Here is a 23982-nt window from a genome sequence, read left to right as displayed (position 1 = left end):
ATTGACAAGACAAATAAATGCTACTGGGTTTTTATTTCTCTGCCTTTGTGCAGTGTATACATTAATTATTGAGTTGAGATGTTCTTGTTCTTTTTCAGTGTGCAATAACTCACCATGAAAAGCTGTAGTAAGATTGAGTAGTTTGTTAAAAGAATTACAAAGTGATTTAGTAAGGGCAGTCTTTGATAGTAAAGATCTCATGTAAGTTATTTTTTAGACCTTTGATACTGATTCAAAATCCCACATTTCTATGTGCCTGGAAAATAAAATGTGCTTAATAAATAGTGAATGAATGGATAAGCAAACTTGAGACAAATGTTTTGTTCAAATCAGAAAAAAATCCTCTTTTCTGAATTATTTGGGAATTGATTTAAATTTAAAATGGATATATAATTCTAAGCTTTTAAAAGCTTCTAATACATGCCCCATTTCTCAACATAGCATTGATATGTTAATTCATAGCTTCATTATAGTTACATCTTATTGATAAAGATTATAACTTTTTAGTTATTGCTTTTAGTGATCACATGGAGCAGTAATCAGTTACTGCTTTGTCTACATAAGTGAATGAGAACCCTTGAAAATGCAGAGGCAGTGGACAGCTACACCCATCCCAAGCTCTCTATCACTGGAAGAGTAGGTCACTTGTGGTTGAAATTTCCATTTTGTTGCTACTCAAGTTTTGATTATAAAACATTCATTCTACAGTAAAGTGCAAGTTAATAAATATTAATGCTTTGTTGAAAAAGGCTTAGAAATTCTTTTTCCTATTCTTAAAGTGCGTCTGCATTGTGCTTTTGGACAAAAGAAAATACTTTTGTTACTGTTCTTTCTTTTCTAACAGTGGTTTCTGAGGACTCCATGTGAAGGAGAGGGAAGATCCAAAGCAGTTCTGTGAGAGGTGGAGCTGACGGATGTTCTAGACGTTAAACTGTGTGTGATTGTGAACCTCAGAAGTTTCTGCTGGCTGAGATACACAGTTTCAAATTCCTGGAAATCCCACTTGAAGACCATTTTGGAGAAAATAAAATTTTCAACTACTGAAAGTATAGAAATGATTCTGTGCCAAGCTGATATATCCATCATAATCTGATAATAAAAGAAGGTAATCAAACCATCTGTGTTCTAAACATCTCTTTCCTCCAATCCTGGATTCTAAAGATATTGGTGGTTTGGTCTTCTGACTTTTGACCCTGTTTTATTGTGAAACATAGCTCAACATCTCTTTGGGAATATTGAACATCTGAATCAGTCATGATAAGAAGGTCAAATTTACAGGGTCTTAATTTTTTCATTGTACTGACCTCCTTTTCTTTTGATTCGGTGTGAAGGCAAGTTTAAGGTCAGAATTTGCTGAATGAAAGGAGATATAAATCTGAAAACTAAGTAAAATGCCCTAATCTACTTTCAGATCTTACTGGAGAAAGGTGTACTGAGTCCTGGAACAATCCTGCACACATGATCATGGAAATTACTTGAATCCCAGTTCTGCCAGTGACTGTGAGAACTGGAGTCTCACTTTTTTAATCTGTAAAAAGGAAATGATAAAACCACTTACTTCATGAGGATTAGCTGAGATTATACGTGCAAAGTGCCTGGCTCCTAGCAGGCATTCTATAAATGGTACTTCCTTTTCCAGTTCTGCTCTATCTTGCCAACTATAAGCTGAGTTTCCAGTTGTAAACCAGTGATCAAATTGAAATATGAGACAAATCATCGACTTTTGTTTTATCCCAGACATTTAACTTAATGTAAGGAATAAAAAAATCCAACCATCTGTTGGCAAAATATGCAGTATTTTTTTCTTTGTCATATCCTCCAAGTATTTGTTGACTAACTGAAAATTTAAAATAACTGCTCAAGTACTTCAGAGAAATGCATTTTTGTCTAACTTGCCTGCAAAATCCACTTACTATTCTTTGTTACAAATATGGCAGTAGTTTATTTTTGAGTTGCAATTTGCATATGTACAAAAGATTTGCTGATCTTTCTGTTGTGTTTTGCAAATAGAAAAATAATGCCTTTTTAATAACATGAATACAAATTAACTTTTCCCTCTGACAAAATATTGGAGGTCATGCAAACACTTTCATTGTTAAAAGCTCATAAACAGAGAAGGTTTTTTTGGAAGTATGTGCTATTGAGAATTATTGTGATATGTTCATAACTTGTAGGTATAATGGATTACGTAACATGTTTCTTAGCCAGGACTTTGTCCTAATGCTCTATAACATCTATGGCATGTAATGGATCATCTTTTTTCCTAAGAATATAGGATGGTCCAGCTTATATTCCATCCTTGGAAGAACTGAGAAGATAGCCATTCACATAATTTTCTGTATTTTATAGTTCAGATAAGAAACCGGAGTTAGGCAAGGTCAAATTGTATCTGAAAGGCCTTCAAACCAGGTGAGTGGCGTAAATGATGAATATTATAGTATATATACTTAGAAACATAGTAGTATCTATACCTAGAAATGTAGGATTTTAGACCCTAATAGTCTCTGATCATCATGGGCTAGAGTACCTCTATGTAATGACATTTTTTTCTATTCATTCTTGCTCCTCAAGAGTAACCAAAAAACTTCTTTATTCAACCAATTCCTTGTATAGCATTTAGAATGATAATGATATGATAACAATTCTGGCTTTAAGGCATCTGTCATTATCTTGCCTCTGAAACAAAGAGGACTTGTGAAGTGGGGACTGTCCAAGGGATTAAATGGAGGTAAAAACCATTTTATATAAGGCATTGGTAAGGACACCCTCACTGCTAAGAAGAGAGTGAGTGAGCTGCTGTAGAAAAACTGAACATCCTTCATGTGCTGACACTAGAGTGCTGCAATTGTGTTCCCTGGATGGACATCAGTCAGTCATTCAGGAGCCAGTCTAGAGTTTTCCTACCTGTTTTCAGGAATATTTTGGTCTTACCCAGGAGTGTTTATCAGGAAGTCAGAATATCAGGGTTCTTGTTCCTCTGAGTACTAACTTGTGACCTTGGGCAGGTCTCTGATTCATGCATTTACTCATGATTTCTTGAGAAAAATAATCATGTGTCTAAGTAATATCTTCTAATAAGTATTCAAAATGTTTTTTTTTAAAGAAACTTTAGGGGCTTTTTTTTTTTTCATCCGTGAAGCAGAAGACTTGATGGTAATTTCTGATGGCTTCGTACCTCTACAATTGAATCTGAACAGCCTATGTTAAAAAACAATGTACAGGCTCTTTTCTAGTTAGTGCAAAACAAAGTGTGTTGGCAAAGTCGTTCTCTCATGTCCTGAGGTCTTTTCCATTTTGAGGTGCTTTCCTTGATAAAATGGCAATTTGATCACCTGAGGTTCTTTATTCCAAATACAATTGAATTGGGCTTAATTAGGTTTTTGTGCCATCAATCACAAGACTTCTACAATCCCACACCCATTACCTGGTGAGTTGTATATCAACATGCCACAGGCCAAGCAGCAGGATAGGGAATGTACACCTCAAGGAGTCATCTCTTCCCTCCTAATAGCACCATGGTTTTTAACTTAAATCAGAAGAAAATGAACATTCATTGACCATTTTTTTGCATATTAGGCATTGTGGAACAATCTGTTTCGTATTTATTTTGTAGATGGAATTGGGGACTCAGAAGTGAGGTATCCTGGCCAAATTTGCCTCATTAACCCCATATAGGTCCTAAGTTCCTTTATAAGCCATGATGCATTACAGGAGAAGATAGAAAACCCAATCTCATTTGAAATGTCTAGAGGATATTACAGTCAGTTTTGCTGCTGGATATTTTTTATTCGTGGCTCAGCTGCGCCGTGGAATCCTCTGACAGCTGACCAGATTATTTCCAGTTGGGGCATCTAGAACTATATGTATACAGAGGTCAGAAAAGGCACCAGTAGGCAGCAAGGTGGGGTCGTGCTTTGGTATGAGAGAAACAAAATGTTTTGAGATTCTCTCAGCATTAGGCATCCATTTCTGCTAGGGAAGAGGGGACGCTGCTGGGAAGTGAGAAGCCATCTCTGTGTTAGAGATAAAGAAACATGGGGACTAAGAGAATGCGATGAAAAAGTGAAAGCCTCTGTATGTCCCCATCATCACAGAAGCCTAGGCCAGTGGGACATGGATGGTTATTTCCTATTCAGACAGAGGAACTGTGAGTACGGGCATAAAGCAGGTCACTCTGAAACTGAGAGTCCATCTCTCAGCTCAGCAGTCCACACAGGAACCAGCAAACCAAGGGACCCATTTCCAAAGAGCACCCAGATACTTGAGCTGTGTGACGCCCACTAAAATTCACAGGAACATCAATTGCATCTTTCAGTAACACTTGGAAAATGTGCCCTTCAATGTGTGTCCTGCAGAGAGTTTTATAGCCCTCCTTTTATCCTTTCCACTCGAATAGATTCATCTCCCTTTGGCCTGTCCTGAGGGAAGCCATGTGCCATTTAGCTATAGGCAGTGGCAAGAGGCTCTTGAATTCTGAAAAGCTTTCTATACGAATCCCAAGTTTCCAGTGGGGGGTGATTTTTAAACTGTGTTCAGAAATTCTTTGTAACTCTTCCTTTCGTCGAGGTGGCAATCGGTGATTTGCCTCTAAGGGATAAAACCGAACAGTGGTGATGTATGACTTCCCAAACTAGGCCACACAAGGTTTTCTGTTAGCTCTCTGCCAGATCACTTACTCTGGAGGAAGCCAGTACCATATTGTGAAGAGAATAAAGCAGCCCTACGAAGTGATTTGCATGGCCAGAGACTCCTACAACACCTTGTGGGTGAGTCGTTTTGAATAGGGTTTACCATGCCCCATTCAATCCTTCAGTTGATGCAGTCCAACCGCCATTTTGACTGTGACCAAAGAGAGACCCACGGCCAGAATCAACCAGGCGTAACTCATTCACAAATTCCTCACCTACTAAAACTGTGAGACACTGTACGTTGTTTAAGCCATTATGTTTTGGGGTGATATTTTACACATCAATTGATTACTAATACAATTGTGTATTATTATCTTTCTTTGAGACTTCAGAATGTATCCTCTTCTATTCTGGAATAGTAGTTGCATATAATTTCGTGGCCTATAGTCGCCTCTACCTCTCCCTGAGTCCTCATGCTCCCTGGCATTCTTTCTGTGGGCTCTGCTCAGTTCTAGTTACTATTTCACTAGGGTGGTAACATCTTCCAGTCTTTTCCTATTTATAACCTGAACACCCTCCCTCTCTATTTGGCAGAAGATTTGACCCCTGTTCCTACACTCTTGCCAGAGGGTTATTACTACTCTATCTCAATCTCCTATGTAAATTCTGATGAATAATTATACAAGTGAGGCTTGGATTGTGGCTCAGGGGTAAAGTACTTGCCTAGCACCTGTGAGGCACTGGGTTCCATTCTCAGCACCACATGTATAAATACATAAATTATAATACGAATAAAAACACTTAAAAAATCAGAGGTACAGATAATTCCCAAATTACAATAGTTCAGTTTAGCATTTTCAACCTTATGATGGCAGGTCCTATATGTAGTAAGTTTTTTTGTTATTTCAGTGATAAATGACAAATCTCCAGGCTAACACTTGACCATCCTGACACCAGCCCGCTGTGTGTGTAGTCTTGTCTCTTCTCCTTAGGTTTCAAGGGTACACACAGGATGTTTTTCTCTCCTCCTCAGCTCAGGACTCCCATCACTTCACTGACCCATTAGAACTTATTTCCTCGATTACTTCCTCTGTCCTTATGCCCCTTTCTATGACCCACACACAAGCTCCACTCCATCTTTTTCTTAAAGAAAATTTCCCTCAAATTATGACTCTTTGGCTACCCCATCTCCTCTGATTACAGCCAAACCTCTAAAGTAGCTCTGCTGTCTATGCTGCTTCCTTTCTTCTCCCTCCTCCACCTATTGAAATTTTCTTGTCGCTTCATCACTGTTCTGGAATGATTTTGAAGTTCTTGCCCTCCTTGGCTTCTCAGTGGCCCTTGGCATTGCCCTTCACGCCATCTTTCTGAAGCCTATTTTCCCCTCGGCTTCCCTAACTCTCACCTGTGTAGGTTCTGTGTCTCAGACATTTCTTGGGCTGTATTTCCTATGCTCAGCTACTGAATTTTGGAGATCATCTGGATCCAGGCATAGGCTCTTTTTTTTACTTCTCTGTAGTGAACCTCTCCACTGAGATTGTTTCAGTTGCCATCTGTATGTGATGCCTTCCAAATCTAAGTGTGCAGCCATATCTTGCTCCTAAGCTTCTGCCTCCTATATTTACTAGCCTGTCAGACATTTTCATGTACATCTCTCACAGGAGCTTCAAAATCAACATGCCCCAAATTGAGCTCAAATCATTGTCTTCACCAAGACTGTGTTGCCAATGTGAGTGAATATAACTGCTGCCTTGGCAGTGAGCCCAGACCCGAGTGTGGTCCAGGCTCAGCAAGCTCTGGCTCTGTCCTCTATAACTAACAGATTTGGGTGTGCTTCCTCAGTTCTGACCTTTTCTTCTCATCCTCTGGCTACATCTTATCTAACCTAGTCATGAAAGACCAATAAACCTCGCGCTGGGGTCATTATCGTGAAGTTTTTTTGAGATTGCTATATGAAGTCCTATTTGGCTTGCATCAAATAAGTGACAAATGTACAAATTGATAACTCCATCCAATTAACCATCAATGGTGTTATTGGCCTTGATATTTCTTGGCTTGAAACACAAAGATGGCGTCACCAGAGCACTTTTCATGTAGACATAAGAACTGTGAGTGTTTATAAAACTTAGAATCAATTCTCTAGGAAGAGAAGAGAAATTAAAGGAAAGACAATAACCGCATGATTCTGTGTTGGAAAATATAGCCAAACATAATGTCCATTCCCAGGTTCCAATGAAAAGTACTTTGTTTTTTGATTATATCTGGATTTCTAATTTGGCATGTGTCTGGTTAATCTAGTTTTGGGGAAATACAAACAATAATGGCTTCAGGAATTGTTCAGTCACCTGACACAATTCTATTCAGGTAGCTTTGTAAAGTAGGGAATATCAATGTTATACTAAAATTATAATTATTTGGAAGGTCTTTGACTTTATACTGGTGATACTTTCATAATCATCTATCTAGGAAAATTTCTCTAGGGAGAAAGAAAAGGACTCTGGTCATTCACAGAGTTTGTTTGTTGAAATCTATTTATAAGCATATTTTCCAGTGTCTCACGTAACAATAAGAATATAATGTTAAAATTTTAAAATCTCACTTAATATATTTTGTTACAAGAATGGACTTTGGAGAGCGGGATCTTAGTTCCAATCCATGTTTAGATTACTCAATCATAAAAAGGTATAATAATACCTTATAATGACTAGTACATGCCATTACAATGCATGTTCAATTAGGAGATCAGCAAATTATAATTACTATCATAATTATAGAAGCCATGTGACAATATAGCAAATGTTTTTATAGTTCACTTAGAGATGAAATCTTATAGTGTTTGCGTGAACACAAAGCAAACACTTAAAGTATTAGATTAGGGTTTAGTAGGAAACAAAAATCTTTGGGACATTTTAAATTACACTGGTGCAAATGACTAAGTGTTTGTCTCCCAAATTCATACGTTAAAATCCTAACCCCCAAAGTGATGGTGTTAGGAGTTGGAGCCTCTGAGAGGTAATTAGATCAGGAGGGTGCATCCCTCAAATATGGGATTGGTGTCCTTATAAAAGGGACCCAATAGATTCTGAAACTCTTCCACCATGTAAGGACACAGAACTCATCACAGAGCCTCCAGAACTGTGAGAAATAAATTTCTATTGTTTATATGGCACCTAGTCTCTGATATTTTGTATGCCTGCCCAAGCAGGCTAAGAAAGCTTGGGAAGAAGTCAGTTGTGGGAAATTAAAGTCAGGGATACAATGTTAGGAAAGAAGTCAATTTTTGCTTTTGTTTCCTATGTAGAAAATCCTGTACCACTGTACCAATGTCTTGAAGTGTGTCTGTTTTCTTCTAGTAGTTTCAGAAATAGGTTTTACATTTAGGTTTGATCCATCTTGTGGATATCCATTTTCCCCAGCACTATTGAAGAAGCTGTCCTTCCTTCAATATATGCTTTTGGCAACTTTGGCAACCAGTTGACTATATATGTGTGGGTTTATTCCTGGGATTTCTTTTCTTGTCCAATGGTCTGTTTTTATGCCAAATACCATGCTGCTAGTATGCTACTGTAGAAAAAGGAAACTGAACTCAGTAAAGTCACAACACCCTTGACCATCTGCATGATCCCTGCTCTATGTATGCCTTGTCCAGTCATCTGCCACCTACCACTGTGGACCTCCGGACTGCCCTGATGCAGAATATCCTTAACTGTCCATGCCCCACCTGACAGAGAACAAGGACTTTGAGTTACATCCCCCAACTTTGCTCTTTTTCAGCAGGGAGTTGTTGTCACCCATTTTTTTTTCTGTAGAAATGGAATGTGGAAATGTCAAAGTGGTCCACTTTATGCTTTGAATATAGCCCTTGCTGCTCTGCCATTGTCACGTATTTTTAAAATGGACATGTTTCTTTCTTTCCCTATTCTTTTCTAATCTCTCCTCTTCCCTAAGATTAGGGAAACAGGATTACCATTCTTCCCATCCTACGAAGATTTGTGTCTTTGAGTACACATCACCATAGGAACAACTAATTCAGGCTTTGGGGATGGCACCAGAAGATCTCAGAAATGACTATCTCCCAAATTAACAAGTGAATTACAACTCCAACTTTGAATCACCTCTTTAAAAGGCCCCTGTTGGCCTGGGATTGTGGCTCAGAGGTAGAGCGGGTTGCCTAGCACTCTGGGGGGACACTAGGTTTCATCCTCAGCACTACATACAAAAATAAAGTTATTAAATCCATCTATAACTAAACACATTTTTAAAAAAGCCCCTTGTTTCTGTTAAGGGGTAGAACCACAGCCTCTAGGAGAGGAGTCCCCTGTGTTTCTCTTTTCTAGCAAAGCAATAAACCCTCTTTTTATTTCTTGAGGGGGGAAAAAGGAAAAAAAGGTTTGTTAAATCCCACAGTGACGCCATTTGGTCTGGACTTTACTTGGGGAGACTTTATATTCCTGCTTGAATCTCATTGATTTTTATTAGTTTATTCCAGTTTTTTGTCTTCATGGTTTAATTTTGAGGAATCACATGTATCCAGAAATTTGTCCATTTCTTATAGGTTTGTTAGAGTACAGATTTTCAATAATAATTTCTAATGATACTTTGTATTTTCATGGTATCAGTTTAGTTTTATTTTTGTCTTTTCTTTCTTGGGTAGTCTAGCTAAAGGTTTGTAAACTTTCTTTTCAAAAAGCTAACTATTTGCTTCATTGATCTTTTATTTCTTTTTAAATTTTACTTATCCCTGCTCTGTCATTTTTTCCCTTCTATTTTTGGGTTTGGTGTGGTTTTGCTTTTCTTAGTACTTGAGATACACTGTTAGGTTGTTTGAAATCATTGTTCTTATAAAGTGGTACTTATTGCTATAAACTTCCTTCTCTTGGCACTATATTTGCTTATATGACATAATTTTGGGTATTCTGTGCTTCCATTTTCAATTGTTTCAACAAATTTTTAAATCTTCCTTTTTCTATAGTGACCTTTTGATGTCCAAGAGTAAAAATACCTGTCTTCAAGTTCAAATATTCTTTCTTCTACTCTGTTGTTCAGGCTTTCAGCTGTGTGCATACACACATACTGAGTTTTTCATTTCAAAGATTTGTTTGGTTTCTTGTAAATCTCCGCTCAATTTCTCATTTTTATCATGTATTTTCTTCTTAATTTCATTGAACTGTTTACCTGTAGTGTTTTAGATATCACTGAGCTTTTAAATAATTTATCAGTCTTTTTAACTGTATCAATTTCTCTGGAATCTTTTGGATCATGTGTCTCTACCACTTTGATGAGGAGGCCCTCTTGGGCATACCTTCAGGAGAGAGCTGCTTACTGTCAGTTTGTTATGCAGTGTTCACCTTATTTCCCGTAGTGCAGTCTCTTTGGCTGTGATTAATGATTTTGGTATTGCCTACTGTGATGAAGTAAGAGAGACCCCTTGTTTCTGTGGTTCATGCAAGAATGAGACACATTAGCAAGCATGTGCAACTTGAGTGCTGTGCTAGGGCTACTCCTAAAATTCAGGTGATGGGGAATTCCTCACATATTGCTGATGCTAGCTCTGCTACTGGCAAGGACCTCTGGCACTGGTAGCACCAGCAGTAGTGAGGGCCCTGAATCACTTGTTCTGGTACAGTCCCATGAGACACATGGGGAGAGAGTGGTGTGAACTGCAACAATAGTGTTCATACCCAGTCCAGACAGCAGTATGTGATCAGACAAGGTGCAGTGGAACTGTGGTGTACTTCTCAACTGATGGTAGTGCATATGTAGGAATGGTGCCAAAGTTCCTCTTGACCCTTCTTGGCACCCCTGATTAGCTGTGGAACCATGATGTTTTTCCCAACCCTGCCAAGAACAGGCATCTGAATGTGGTGCCGGGGCAGCAGGAACTATGCAGGCATTGAGTCACATATGGTCATTTACGCCCTTGGTCTCAGGGAAAGTGACCCAAGCTTCTGGTTCTCAATGTTATCACAGACCATTCCCTTCTGTGTCACAACATCCATCCTTATACATCATCTAGTGGGCTTAGGTCAGTCACTCCACTGGGATAACTTGAATTTTCAAGACGGCTACCTTCAAACTGGTGAGCTTCTGGAAGCAGTTTCTGACCTCTAGAGTATCCCAAACTCAGGCAATAGCTTACTTCCTAACACAGTACCTGGCTACAGAACCTTGGGTATTCAGTGGGAGATGATGTAAGATCTTTATCAAAAGCAATGCTATTGACCAGATTTCAATCCTATTTTCACTGATTAAAAAAAAAAAAAAACTATCCATTTCTGCAAAGTGGCGACTCCTCTTTGCTTGGCTATGGAGCTAAAGTCACAGATGCAAGGGCATTTTGTTTTTCTTTTTATAATGTTGTTCCAGGTTTCTGAATCTCCCAAGGTTCCAGTCTAATTTCCAGGCCTCTCCCATTGTAAGTCACCTCACATGTAGCTATGTGCTTGTGACTTTGATTCTTTGTGGAATAGCAGGTGAATGTTGGATACTCATTCAGCCCTCTCATTTCCTTTTCACTTCCCTCTCTCTGCCAGCTTACCTGGTTCTTTAAGTATAATGGTTTGCTTTTAGTAGCCCCCTGGCAGCAGGGATGATGAGTATACAAATTTTTGCCCTCTGTGCTAGGATCAAGACCATTTTTCTTTGGATCACTTAAACATCTCTAACCCCATTGGCATGTAATAGAAGGAAATCTCCAATTGTTTAAGATGAGCAAACACAAAAATGCTTAGAGTAACAAAATTATAACCTTAGTTGCCTATCTCAAGTACAGAAATAAGAATTCTAAACCAGCCCCCACTCGTTGAATAATTATTTAAGTTCCTGATAGTGATCCTGAAGCTACGAACATTAAAAATATGACTCAGAAGTCATTTTTGGAAAAATTTACATACTATTAAAATGCAATATTAAATGTGTTTGTTGAGGTCATTTTGGCATGTTTTAATTCTTTAGGAAATATATTTGTTCTGGTTCATAAGTTAACTGACATCCATTTAAAAGCCAATTTGAAATCTAAGGTAAGTATTAGTCCAATTATATTCCATGAATGACTACTCTCAGATACTCCAGAAAAGCATTACTAAATTTTTTTTAATCAGTTTTGTCTACATAACACTTAGGGAATAAAGTATGTATAAAATAAAATAGTACTCTGTCTTCTGGATAAATTGGGATTTCTGCATTTAATAAACATGCACATCACTGTTATCAAATTATCATTTAAAGGTTCTGAAGGAGTTAAAAATCAAATATCAAAACACAAGGAGTAAACAGATTTTTAAAGAATTCTATACATTGTGTTGGATTGAAATGAGATGGTTGAATTGTACTGCTCCATCATTAAAAGAGACAGTTTAAGACTAGTTGATTCATAGTCTTTTTTCCTCTTTTTGGGCACAGACCTCAAGATATGTGGATAAAACTACTTCATATTTTTAATACTCTGGCAGGTCTTGATTGGAAAGGAATGACTATTGATCTGATATAGAGAACAATGAAAAATAATTGCTACAATTATTGGAGGAAGCAAATACAGTATGGTAATCTGTTTATGTAATATAACTCCACTTCTTTTAAAATAGAATTTTATAGTTGTTGGGAGAGAAGCATACTGTAAGAGAGACTGGTAATGAATTTTTTAAAAAATGAGATCCCTAGAAGGATCAGAAATGAGATGATGACTCTTTAAAAAATAAGACCAAATGCTCTGGGTTTCTGGGCAAAATTGTTGAACAATTGTATGTGGTCCTGGACATCAGAATGGGAAATAGAGGCTAGGAAAGTGTTGAGCTTGGGCGAGGGGTTTTGAAATTGATGAAAAATAAAGAATCCAACTGTGCCTACATGTTATCCAAGCATTTAGCACCCCCTCCCCCCCAAAAAAGAAAATAAACTGGCTACAGAAGACACAGGCTCGAATGGAAAGATTCTCTGTACCAATCTTGAGCTGGGCAAGAGGCACTCAAATAATTGATGTTGGAGCCCTGGGGTGCCAAGAGGCCATATTTCATGTGTGAGTTCATGTTGCCAAGTGTTACGTGGGTATAGGGTATTTTTAAGATAATCATACCAAGAATACTTGCAGAGTTTGATGGAGAAGAAAGACCACTGCTTCATTGAAGCAGAAAGGGGGTGATTGGTGAGTTTTACTTTTCTTGATTAGAATAAAGGACATGGGGTCTACATAGATTTTTAGAAAACAAGTAGTCATCCAGTAAACTGTTTTAAAGAATATTATGCATATTATGGATACTAACTATACTTTTGTGCTAGCCCCTCTAGGAGAAGTCATGTAAAGGGGCAGCCCCTAGTACTTACATCTCTTCCAATCAGGTCCTCTTGGTTTTCCACAATTCCCCATGGGGCAATACCTATGGTACATATCTTCCCTCGAGATTTAGATGCGTGGTCCTTCAAGGCATCTCCAACATGCCGAATGACACCTGGGGGCAGAGAGAGAAGTATTATCTTACTTTTTAAAGCAATGACCTTTACATCATTTTGAAGGGTGAAAACTTTCTCCCAAGGTGAAATGCATCAAAAGTACAATTTTGATACGTCTGTGTATAAACCACATATTTAGGCAAGAACATAAGATTGTGATTGTGCCAGATATAATTCCCACACTTGATATAAATGTCAGTAAAAGCATTACTGGAATCTGTATGAAAACATGCCTATAAGAAGAATAAATACAACAATTTTAGTCACTTTTACTTTTTTTGTATAAACCTAATGATTTGTTCATAGGACTTAGGACACGCTTAACGTGTTGATTCTATAAAACGTACCATATATAATGTTATATTAAATATACACTCTAGATTATGTTTGAGTCAGAATCATTTGAATAATTATTTAGCTCACATTTTTAGTCCTAATTTCATCTTCCTATTTACAAAATATGTAGCAAATCTACCTCACGTTGGCTTATTCTGTAGAAAATTTGTTAAAAATACACCTTTAATCTTTATCATTCTAATTTTCTTCTTCTGTCCTCAACATAGTTAAAGGAAATTTAGTTTAAAATGGTTGTGAACCTCTCTCTCACTTTTTCATAAACCATTTAAAGAAGATGTAAAGAAAATGTGGTATATATACTCAATGGAAAATTTCTCAGCTTAAAAGAAGAGTGAAATTATGGCATTTGCTAGTAAATGGATGGAGTTGGAGAATATCATGCCAAGCAAAATAAGTCAATCCCCCCAAAACCAAAGGCTGAATGTTTTCTCTAATATGCAGATGCTAATTCACAATAAGGCGGGGGCACTAGGGATGAATAGTGTTACCTTAGATTAATTAGAGGAAAGTGATGGGAAGAGAGTGGATATGGGGATAGGAAAAATAGTAGAATAAAACAGACATTATTACTTTATATATGTATATGACTACATGACCAATATGATTCTGCAACATGTACAGTCAGACAGGATATAGTTTCCCATTTTTCTATGTATGATATACAAAGAGCATACATGCATTCTACTGTCAAGTATTACTAATTAAGTAAATTAAATAATTTCTAATCTTTTAACTTCCCTCTTGAACAATCATTTTTGATATATTTTTAGATTCCATTTATCAAAATTCTACCTCTTCCTCAAGAAAAACATCACACCTAGTGCCATCTCCTATATAAATGTTGAGTTGGATTTGATTTCTCAAGTTGGATTCCATTTACACATAATGCAGTTTGCACAGCTTGAGCAGCTCCATATGTCACCTGATCTGCTCTACAATGATTCATAATTATGTATAAGAATGACTCTGCCAATAATAAAGCTCCTTAAGGGCAAGGGCTCAGAAATTGTGTCCCAAACACGCAGAACATACCAGGCAATTTAATCAGGGGAGAGAATATACATGCTTAAAGAACCTTCTTTTAAAAATCAAGTACCGATGTAGTGTAAATGACCACTAATCCACGTTGCGCTATGCTGGGAGATGGAGGAGCACATTATTCTCACTTGGTAGTTTGTCTAAGATTTTTCTAAGTGCTGGGTGCAGTGGTGCACACCTGTGATCTCAGTGGCTCAGGAGGATGACGAGTTGCAAAATAATACATGAGACCCTGTCTGTAAATAAAATACAGCACAGGGATGGGGATATGGCTTAGTGGTAGAGTGTCCCTGAGTTCAACTGTGGTACTCCCCCCGCCGCCAAGAAAAAGAGAATTTTCTAAGATAGCTTCTGAAAATACTAAAACATGAAAATCTGTATATTAATGATAATATGCAAAACATAGGGCCAACCCTGAACAAGAAGTTTAGCTTCATGGTATGCCTCACTGTCTGCCACAATTCTCTTATTACCTCTTACCTAACCTCAGCACCTGTCATTAGATTGTCACTTTGGTCTTGGACTGAATGATAAGTCCAGAGGGAAGCAGAGATGAACTCTTTGGTTTGTAGTTGTTTTTTTTTTTTTTTTTTTTTTTTTTTTTAACCTTTTGGTAGTAGAGATTGAACCAGAGGTACTCTATTACTAAGCTACATCATCTACATTCCTTTTTGGGGAAGGATCTTGCTGAGTCTGATCTCAAACTTGTAATCTGTTTCAGTCTCCTGAGTTGCTGGAATTCTAGAGGCCTATGTCAGTTTATAGTATTTAAGATGTACATTTTTTTGACATTGAATGCATTGTGTAAAAGAAGAAAAATAATGTTCCAACTTCTTAGAAATAGATTGGCAGGAGTTTCTTTCAAAATTTAGAAGCGTTTGGTTTGGTGACTGCATGTCAGGAAAGTCTACAGCTGGAGAATCACCGATGTGTGATGGCCACTTAGTAGGGAGCAAAAACATGGGGCTTAAAACCTGAACAGTCACTGAAAGAATTTTGCTCTTTGGATATTTGATTACTAGAGTGTAAACATTAAAGAGCTGACTGAGCAGGTCAATCTAAGATCATGTCAGCTTCCAGACCAAGTCAGGATTTCACATAACAATATGAGGCATGGGCAGCATTCAGTTCATTGCTGAAATGTGCTTGTGCAGCTGTGTCTGATTCCCAAATTCTAGGTATTTAGAATTTGCAGAGCAGATCTCAAACATTGTCCAAACTACAAACAAACAAACAAACAAAAAATTGAGAAAACATGGTATTTAAAAGCAGCAATAGTTGGCCCAAAGTTACGTTCAGAATGTCCCACTAACAACAAATGTGTCTGTGTACAGACTTTGAGCCTTGTAATGAGTTTGCATTAACTTACTACAACTTACTTGTAAACCGCTAATTGGCACATCCAACTCAGGCTGGGGAAATAGGGCAACAAAGTTTACATGCTTCCAATTTATTATCTGTTGTACATTGATAAGTGCTTATCTTCAGAACTTTAACTATACATGTGTAAGTAAGAATTGATTTGAGAGCATGCCTGTATCACAATATAGAAACTCATTAGGTAGTAGGAAAAACTAGTATCTGGGATGAGGTGTGTCTTCTATTGGTGCAGAGATGATTTAATGGAATATTTTAAATAATAAACACACCAGACCCTAGGGTGCATCAGGCCCTGAGTTCCATCCCCAGTACCTCAGCCAAAAAAAAGAAAACAAAGTTACTAGATATTTACATGACAACTTGAGCTACTGAAAACATCCTACAAAACCCCATTGGTCATATTTACAAATTCTGCAGAGTCAACCATTAACCATTTCAACCTGTTACTTAATTCTTAAAAATAATGATACGGCGATCATTTTGGAAAAGGAGGCTGAGAGAGAACCAGGCAGAGGATTTCACATAAACATATTAAAGCATGGGCAGCGTTCAGTTCATTGCTGAAATGTGCTTGTGCAGCTGTGTCTTGAGCCTTATAATGAGGAGCAGGGGAGAGGTGGGTAAATATAAATACACTCTTAGAAAATGATCTTAGGCACAACATTCTCATGGCCTTATGATGCCTTTCCCCGTCACACTCCAGTTACCTGTGTTAACCCCTCCAGTGAAGATCCACGCTCCGGTGGTCATGGCTGCTTTGATGAGACCTTTCCCAAAGACTTGCTTGAGTTTGGGCTGGAGTTCAAAGTTCTGCAGGCCCCCGTGGACAGAGATGAGAAGCTTGGGAAGCTCCAGTTGCCATTCCTTGGTCATCAGGTGTAGAAGGAGATCAGGTTTCGTATCAAAGGATACTCGCACGTACTAGAAGAAGAAAGGCTATTTAGTGAAATATTTGAAGTAAAACATTATTTAAATATTTCAGTAAAATACTATTTAATATTTTTATGAGATAGATATCATTACCCTAAGTACATGTATAAAGATATGAATGGTGTGAATATATTTTATATACAGAGATATGAAAAATTGTGCTCTATATGTGTAATACGAATTGTAATGCATTCTGCTATCGTATAACAAATTAGCAAAAAAAGAGAAAGGAAATGGCAACAAAAAATATTATTATTTAAATATTTTAAATAATTGATTAGGGAGATGGGCTGGACTTTTGAGGCTTCCCCCCCCCCCCAATGTAGATTGAACTGAGGGCCACAAACATGCTGTATCACTGAATGACATTCTCAGCCCTTTTTATTTTGAGATATTTCTCCCTAAGTTACTCCAGCTGGTCTTGAGCTTGTGATCTTCCTGCCTCAAATTCCTGGGTAGCTGGGATTACAGGTGTGCCTCACTGCATCATGTGGCAACTTGTTATATGTGTTGTTACTTGAAGAAAATTTTCATGTGAAATCAGATTTTTATTTTTTTAAAAGGGTGATCACTTCCTTTACCAAAAGAGCCTTCAAGAGATGAAGAGTTTAGAGGTTTTCTTGAAATTCTGTAACTACAAACTTAAATTATTTGATTTTCTAAAATGTCGTCTAAGCACAACTTTTCCCAAAGTGAGTTTTGTCCAAAATAAAGCCTGCTAATATTTTACCATTGACTGTATTTTGTGGAAGGGCCCAAATAGCTCCAAAGTTTCAATGAGTAATGGCTTCAAATAAGTTGAATGCAGATAGGCCTATGTATTTTTGTGATCCTACTATTTTGAGAGGTTTTTTAAGATCCTACAATCCTACATAAGGCAATGAAAAATTTGAAATAAGGTAACAGATTATATTGAAGTCTATAATAACTGCATATGAAAATGTTTTATTTTTAAAGAGAATTAATTACTTCCACAGGATAATTGAAAATTAAGGTTTATAGCAGTTATCAAGGTTTTACCAGATGCAATTAGAAATAAAATTATGAGATGTATAAAGAAAATGCTTTAAATTCATATGTAAATAAACATCAATAAAAACATAGGTTCATTTAGGTCTTCATGTACTTATAAAGATTTTATTCTAATCATGCATAACAAATTAGAACAAATAAATAGTTAAAAAAAGATTTGATTCTAGCTAGAAACAACTAAAATACTAGGTAAATAGAAAAAAGCTTTAGAAATACATTGCCGAATTGGCATGAAAAGAAGGGATATTCAACTCTTAAAGTAGAAGCTGTAAACTTGGGAAGTTGCAAAATGTCAAGGCAAGGAGGACCCTGAGGGTCTAAATCCTGGTCATCCTGAACATTTGATTTGATGGCCTTATGCAGTATGGGGGAGTTTAATAGGAAGCTTGAGTAAAGCTGGCCTATTTCAAAGGACTCCACCCTGAAGCCTCAGGAAGAAAAAAATAAGTCACTCTGATGTACAGAAAAAGCCAGCAAAGAAGTTTGCCTACCTCCACCTTGGCTCTGAGAAGAAGGGAATGAAAAAAATCTTCCTCTGATTATTTCTAAACACAAGTAGGCCTTCACACAGGTTTTGGCCCACATTCATGCTCTCAATTCAGTTTAAGACACACTAAGCATAGTGTTTAAGGTAAGATGGTTCTGGTTGAGTAATCCCTCCAGATAACTGGAGAAGCAAATACAGTTTCTCTGTGGAGGGAAGCGTCATTGATCCCGGTGGGAAATAATTCCCATGGGAAAGTAAGCATTCCCTGGTCCTAAAGTAAAATCTAATCACAATTATATATGGAAACAAAGCAGCATGAGTCAGAAACAGGCAGCAGAGTAACATTCTCAAAGATATTGAAATGATTAGACAGAATACGTAATAGCTATGTTTAATATGCTAAAAGCAAATGAAATGACTGAATGTATGAGGAAGGAATAACCATGCACAATTGAAAAAAGAATGAAGCAGACCTTCTAGAAATTAATATGGAGTAATTTAAAGGAAAATTATAATTGATAAACCACAGAAGAGAGACACTGGTAATAGATCTGGTAAATAAAACAGATACAACCTACAAAGACAAAGGAATTAAAAATAGAAAAGAAAAATGAAGACCCTTGCAGGAGATAATTAGAATTATAGATAGAAATAAAAAAAATGGGAAAGAGGTAATCCTTGAAGAGCTATTGCCTGGGCATTTCTCAGAATTATTGAAAGATAGTAATTCTCAGGTGCAGAAAGTTCAGTGAATCCTACGCAGGATGGATTACAAAAAAATGAATTCAAGGACACACAAAGATAACATCAAACGGTGGGGGAAAATCCTCAAGTAAAAGATCATCCACAAAGAAACAGTCAATAAACCTAGGGCCTATGCCCCAATAGCAACAATGGATACCAAAAGCCAGGATCTGTTATGTGCGATGAGAAATTATCTGTCAGTCTAGAAGTCCGGTCAGCAAAAATTCCTTAACAAATGACAGCAAATTATAGACACCTTCTGACTGCTCAAACTGAGTTTACCTCTAGCAGATTTTGCTAAAGAAAATTTTAAAGTGTGTGTGTGTGTGTGTGTGTGTGTGTGTGTGTGTGTGTATCAGGCAGAACTTGTAAGATCTAATATGGATGAATTGGGATGTGAGATGGGATGACAAAATAAGATTTTAACAACTTTATGGTAAGTCTAAAAAAAACACTCATAATGAAAATGTCTAATTTTTGGTAAAAAGGGATAGAAGTAAAGCACTGGAAAATCTGGTATACAAATTGGATGAAGTAACTAAAATTATAGCATTCAGAAGTCTGTATGCACATGGAAGAGAAGAGAAAGGTATTAATTGAGTTTTGACCAATTTCATGTACCTTTTTGAAGTTTGTACCTGGGATCAGATGCATATACATTAATTCATGTATTGTCTTACCCTAAACATTTTTCTTTTATAATAAGGAGGAATACACTCTCATGATAAAAGCATAATGTAATGATTTCATACACCAGGAAGTCATTTATTATTATATATTATGTACTGTGCATAATTGTATATGCTATGCTTTTATAGGACTTGCAGCACAATGGGTTTATTTACACCATGTTGCCACAAACATAATATATTGTGCTTCAACATTAAGACTTTAATGATGTCATTAGGTGATGAGGATGTTTCAGGTATATGATAATTTTATGGGATCACCATTACACATGTGGCTCATTATTGTTCAAAATATTGTGATGATATCAAAATATCACATTACATGCATTGTGCTCTACATGTTCCATTTCATCTACTCTTCTCAGTAATAAAGAGGTTGGCATCAGCCACATGATGGAACAGAAAAGATCTATCATGTTCTCAAGTGCACATTGCTAATAAAACAGTAATGACAGGATTTATACCCCAGACTAAGCTATAAATATCTCTTTTATCTCTTTTCCCATACTTTTCCACCTACAACAAGCAACCCATCTTTGAGTCCTAATGAACCATTTCTCAAAATGGTGCTCATAACTAGGTGCTTCTCTCTTTTCCTTCTCCTGCTGTCTTCAGAATGCATCCTCCTTTAAGGATGTCAGTTTGAATTCTCCCAGAGAATTCTTTGGCTCTGAGCTCTCTATGAGACACCAACAGGTAGGCTATTTCTTCCAGTCCCTTTTTGATCATATTATTCATCAATTAAAATCAAGATATCCTGTGTAAATTCTACATGCGGTGATTAGGTTATTCCATAATTTGGAAAGAAAACACTTTACTTCTGAGCTACATCCCTACCCTCTAAAACAAAGTATTCAAATGAATCAAGTTGTTGTTGTTGTTGTTTTGGTTATTGTCTAGCAACTCAAGTAAATGATTTGGGAATAAGCCTAAGGCATAATATTTTGAAATTATCTAAATAAAACTAAGGCATAAAACATTATTTTGAAATTATCTAAAGATTTTAATTTTTGAATTATATTCTTATATCCCCCCAAATCATGTCTTTGGTAAGTGCTTTGGTAATATTATAGTTAACTCTGCTAAATCAGCAGCTTCTCACTTATAAATGATTGTGCCCACAGCAATGAATCAATTACTGTTAAAAAGTCAATGTAATTTAAAATTAGGAGCTATTTTGGTCGTCAAGGTAAGCAATTTTGACTGTTCACTTGTTTATTAATTGCTGAGGGTTTATCATACTGATAACAAGGAATCTTCCTAATGTGCTTATTAAATTTTGTCACCTGAGCCTTACTCTGATGGGGTACTCTCATTTAGGGATTCCCTGGATGATGACAGCAACACACTCTAGCATTAGACACTGGCTCTATCAGTGATTTGGCCAATTTGAGCATCCTCTCTTGCTAAATGGGGGTGCTCCCAACCACCTTTTAGGATGCTGCATTGATTAAATTGTGGAACATATATGGCTGAAAAAAATCTATCAGATAAAGTTTATATGCAGTACCTCTACACGTACGTGTGTGTGTGTGTGTGTGTGTGAGTGTGTGTATGACTCCTGTATACAACAGGTCTAAGCAACTTGGTTTTAGCTCTTTGATTAGTAGTTTCCCTTCAAAATACCCCCATACTTTCAACTCTAGATCCGTAGAGAATGGCTGAAGTCATTTATTACAGGTGTTTATAGAAGTACCTGCTCTGGGTCATGTAATGCTTCCTTTATTCACAGACCTTTAGTTCACCAGTTTATCATTTCAAGAGAGACACTGAGTTCAAATAACTTACTCATATTTGGAATTATCCACCTTTTCCCCTTCATATAATTAGTATCCATGCTTGGTAGCAGGATGCTCACAAAGATGTGTAAATGATAGAATGTTCTGTAGAAAATAAAAATCAAAAATAGTTGAAATCGAATTATTTGATCTATTCTTAGGTGTTGTGGAGGTCAATGCATCTAGCATTATTTTCACAAGAAAATGCACTTTGATATCTACATGACAAACTTTGAAATAAAATTATATATGTGAGGGTAGTTTTTTTTTAAGTATAAAACCTAAAGATTTTCTTTCACTTGAATAGCAGAGGGTTTTGGTAACTAAAACTCTAGAGGGTTTTCTCTGTCTGAATCTGAAGTTCTTCTTGCTTAGCAGGTGATTTTTTTCAGCATTTCTTAAAAAACTGTAGCCATTCTCACTGCTACAATATTAGATATGCTACTATTCTCTTATTAATCTTGCTGGCATCCACAGAGGTATCAGAAACTCCACACAGGATCCTTTTCATCACACCCAGTGAGAAAAGTCTGGGGATAGGGAATTGGGTGGGAAAGTAGTCATTGCTGCTTAGAACAGGAAAATAATTTTTAAAAAAAGTATCAGGAAATAATATATAGACTTGGAAAAACAACAACACGATTTTGACCTGAAAAAATCCCTTTCTTTACCTATTCAAGTAGGTGAAGAATTGTTTTCCTCCTATTTTATAGGTTCTATGAGGGTGACTGGAAAAAAAATCTATTTCAAAGCTTTTGTTCCAAATCCTGAAGGATTTGATGAAGTCACTCTCTAATTCAGAGTTCTATAAAAAATTCAGTTCATATGTGGATATGAATATACATTGTAAATCAATCACCTGGTATAATTTAATACACAAACAAGAAAAAAAGGTTTAGAATACTTCTCCTGTATTTTAAAATGTTTTGATATTACTGCTTTGTGATAAATTATGTTAAGATTCATTGAATCTCACACTGTATGCTACAGGTTGACTGCAAACTAAAAATTTATTAATTGCTCCTAAGTTTTGTTACTACTTTTGAAAACTTTACCTTCTCTATTATGAAACATGATAGAAGAACAATCTCATTTTAAAATAAATTTATATAAATGATTGAGAAAAAAAGAGACTTCCTTCGCATTCTGAACTTGGGCTTCTCTACAGATATTTGGCTCTTATAATTCATCAGTCCCATCTTCAGCCCTAAATTTTTACCCATGTAACTTTGCCCAGCTGTTTTAATGAAAATGTAAAAAAGCTGCAGAATAATACAGTGGCTAACACTCTTGGAAATGTTAAATGTTTACATTCTCTGATTACAGCATAAAGCCATCATCAATTCTTGGAAATAATCACTTGGTATTTGTGAAGAAGTATTTTTTTCTGAGTAATGGGCTTAGCATTGATCAGTTTATTTTAACTGTGTCTATAATGCCTTTCTTTCAAGTCTGTAGTTGGAAAACTGCCCCATTCTCCTTTCTGTTGAGAAATGTGACAAACATCATCTCATTTCCTAATTTTTTGCAGCCACATTTCAAGTGGGCACTTGTAATTAAAGCTGTGGCCAAGCAGAATATGTCACATCAGACTGCTGAGAGAATTCTGCCGATACTAACTTTTCTAGTCTATGGAGCCTATTGTTTTACAGTGAGGGTTTAATGCTTATGATGATTTAATAGATATAAAATCTCCCTGGAAAGAAAACATCTGCAATCAAGTTCACTGTTATTAAATCTCCAGTTTGATGACCCACAAAACCTTGGAAGTCAAAGTGTCATATTGTTTTTACAATTCCCCTGTTAGATCAGGGACTTATAGGGATGGATGATGATAACTCAAATCTAAAGTTTCAGAAATAATATGTCTCAAAGCATATGAACAGATTATAGGGGATAGTCTATGAAATTTCTGCCGGAATTATTTAGCATACATTTTTCTAGAGGGAAGGAGATGAGATAGTTCCTTGGAGGAGGATTGGTTTTCCTTCTTTATAGATGTATACTTAGGATTGAAAGGTAAGTGATATATTCTAGTTTTATTTTCAGTTACAGAAAGACCATCCAAAATTACTGCCAGTTCAGTGGACTTGAGGTTCTTACAAGATGGAAACCTGAAATCAATGGAGCAACTATAAAGCCTCTCAGAAACTTCACCATGCTTATGTAAAGGACTTGGTTAGCACAGTCTAGTGATCAACTATTTTGTGTCTGTGTGAAGAGGGATACATTTAATTTCCTATTTGGTGTGTGTCAGTCAATGATTCCCAGATCAGATTTGCATAATGCAAAGACAGACAATTTTCAAAATCTCAAATTCAATCCCTGAAGCATTGTAAGGGCATCAGGTTGTAGATGCCAAGCTGCTGACACCTCCCTTGCCTCCTGTCTCCCCCTAACTCCTTTACTTCCCCACCCCCATGCTGCTCAGAGCACAAGGCTTTCATCCAACCCATAGTTACAGCTTTGAGTGT

At 36.7% G+C, this 23982-nt stretch overlaps 1 protein-coding gene across 23 annotated transcripts in view; it reads right to left on the bottom strand.

Moving 5' to 3' along the window:
* Positions 1–23982, bottom strand: part of Trpm3 (transient receptor potential cation channel subfamily M member 3) — an 814506-nt gene that overhangs the window by 245599 nt on the left and 544925 nt on the right. For 22 of the 23 annotated variants that reach the window (XM_026389224.2, XM_026389227.2, XM_026389223.2 and 19 more), the window contains exons 4-5: positions 16556–16769; positions 12948–13072 (exon numbers count right to left, since the gene is read on the bottom strand). In XM_026389224.2, the coding sequence (XP_026245009.2) occupies positions 12948–13072; positions 16556–16769 (339 nt within the window). Of the gene's footprint in view, positions 1–12947; positions 13073–16555; positions 16770–23982 lie in introns of those variants that run through there. The other variant, XM_077797014.1, reaches the window with a different exon arrangement.

Source organism: Urocitellus parryii, chromosome 4, assembly GCF_045843805.1.
Source record: "Urocitellus parryii isolate mUroPar1 chromosome 4, mUroPar1.hap1, whole genome shotgun sequence".
NCBI classification, from domain to species: domain Eukaryota; kingdom Metazoa; phylum Chordata; class Mammalia; order Rodentia; family Sciuridae; genus Urocitellus; species Urocitellus parryii.
Note: the sequence above shows the minus strand (reverse complement) of the source record. Positions and strands in the feature narration are given on the sequence as shown.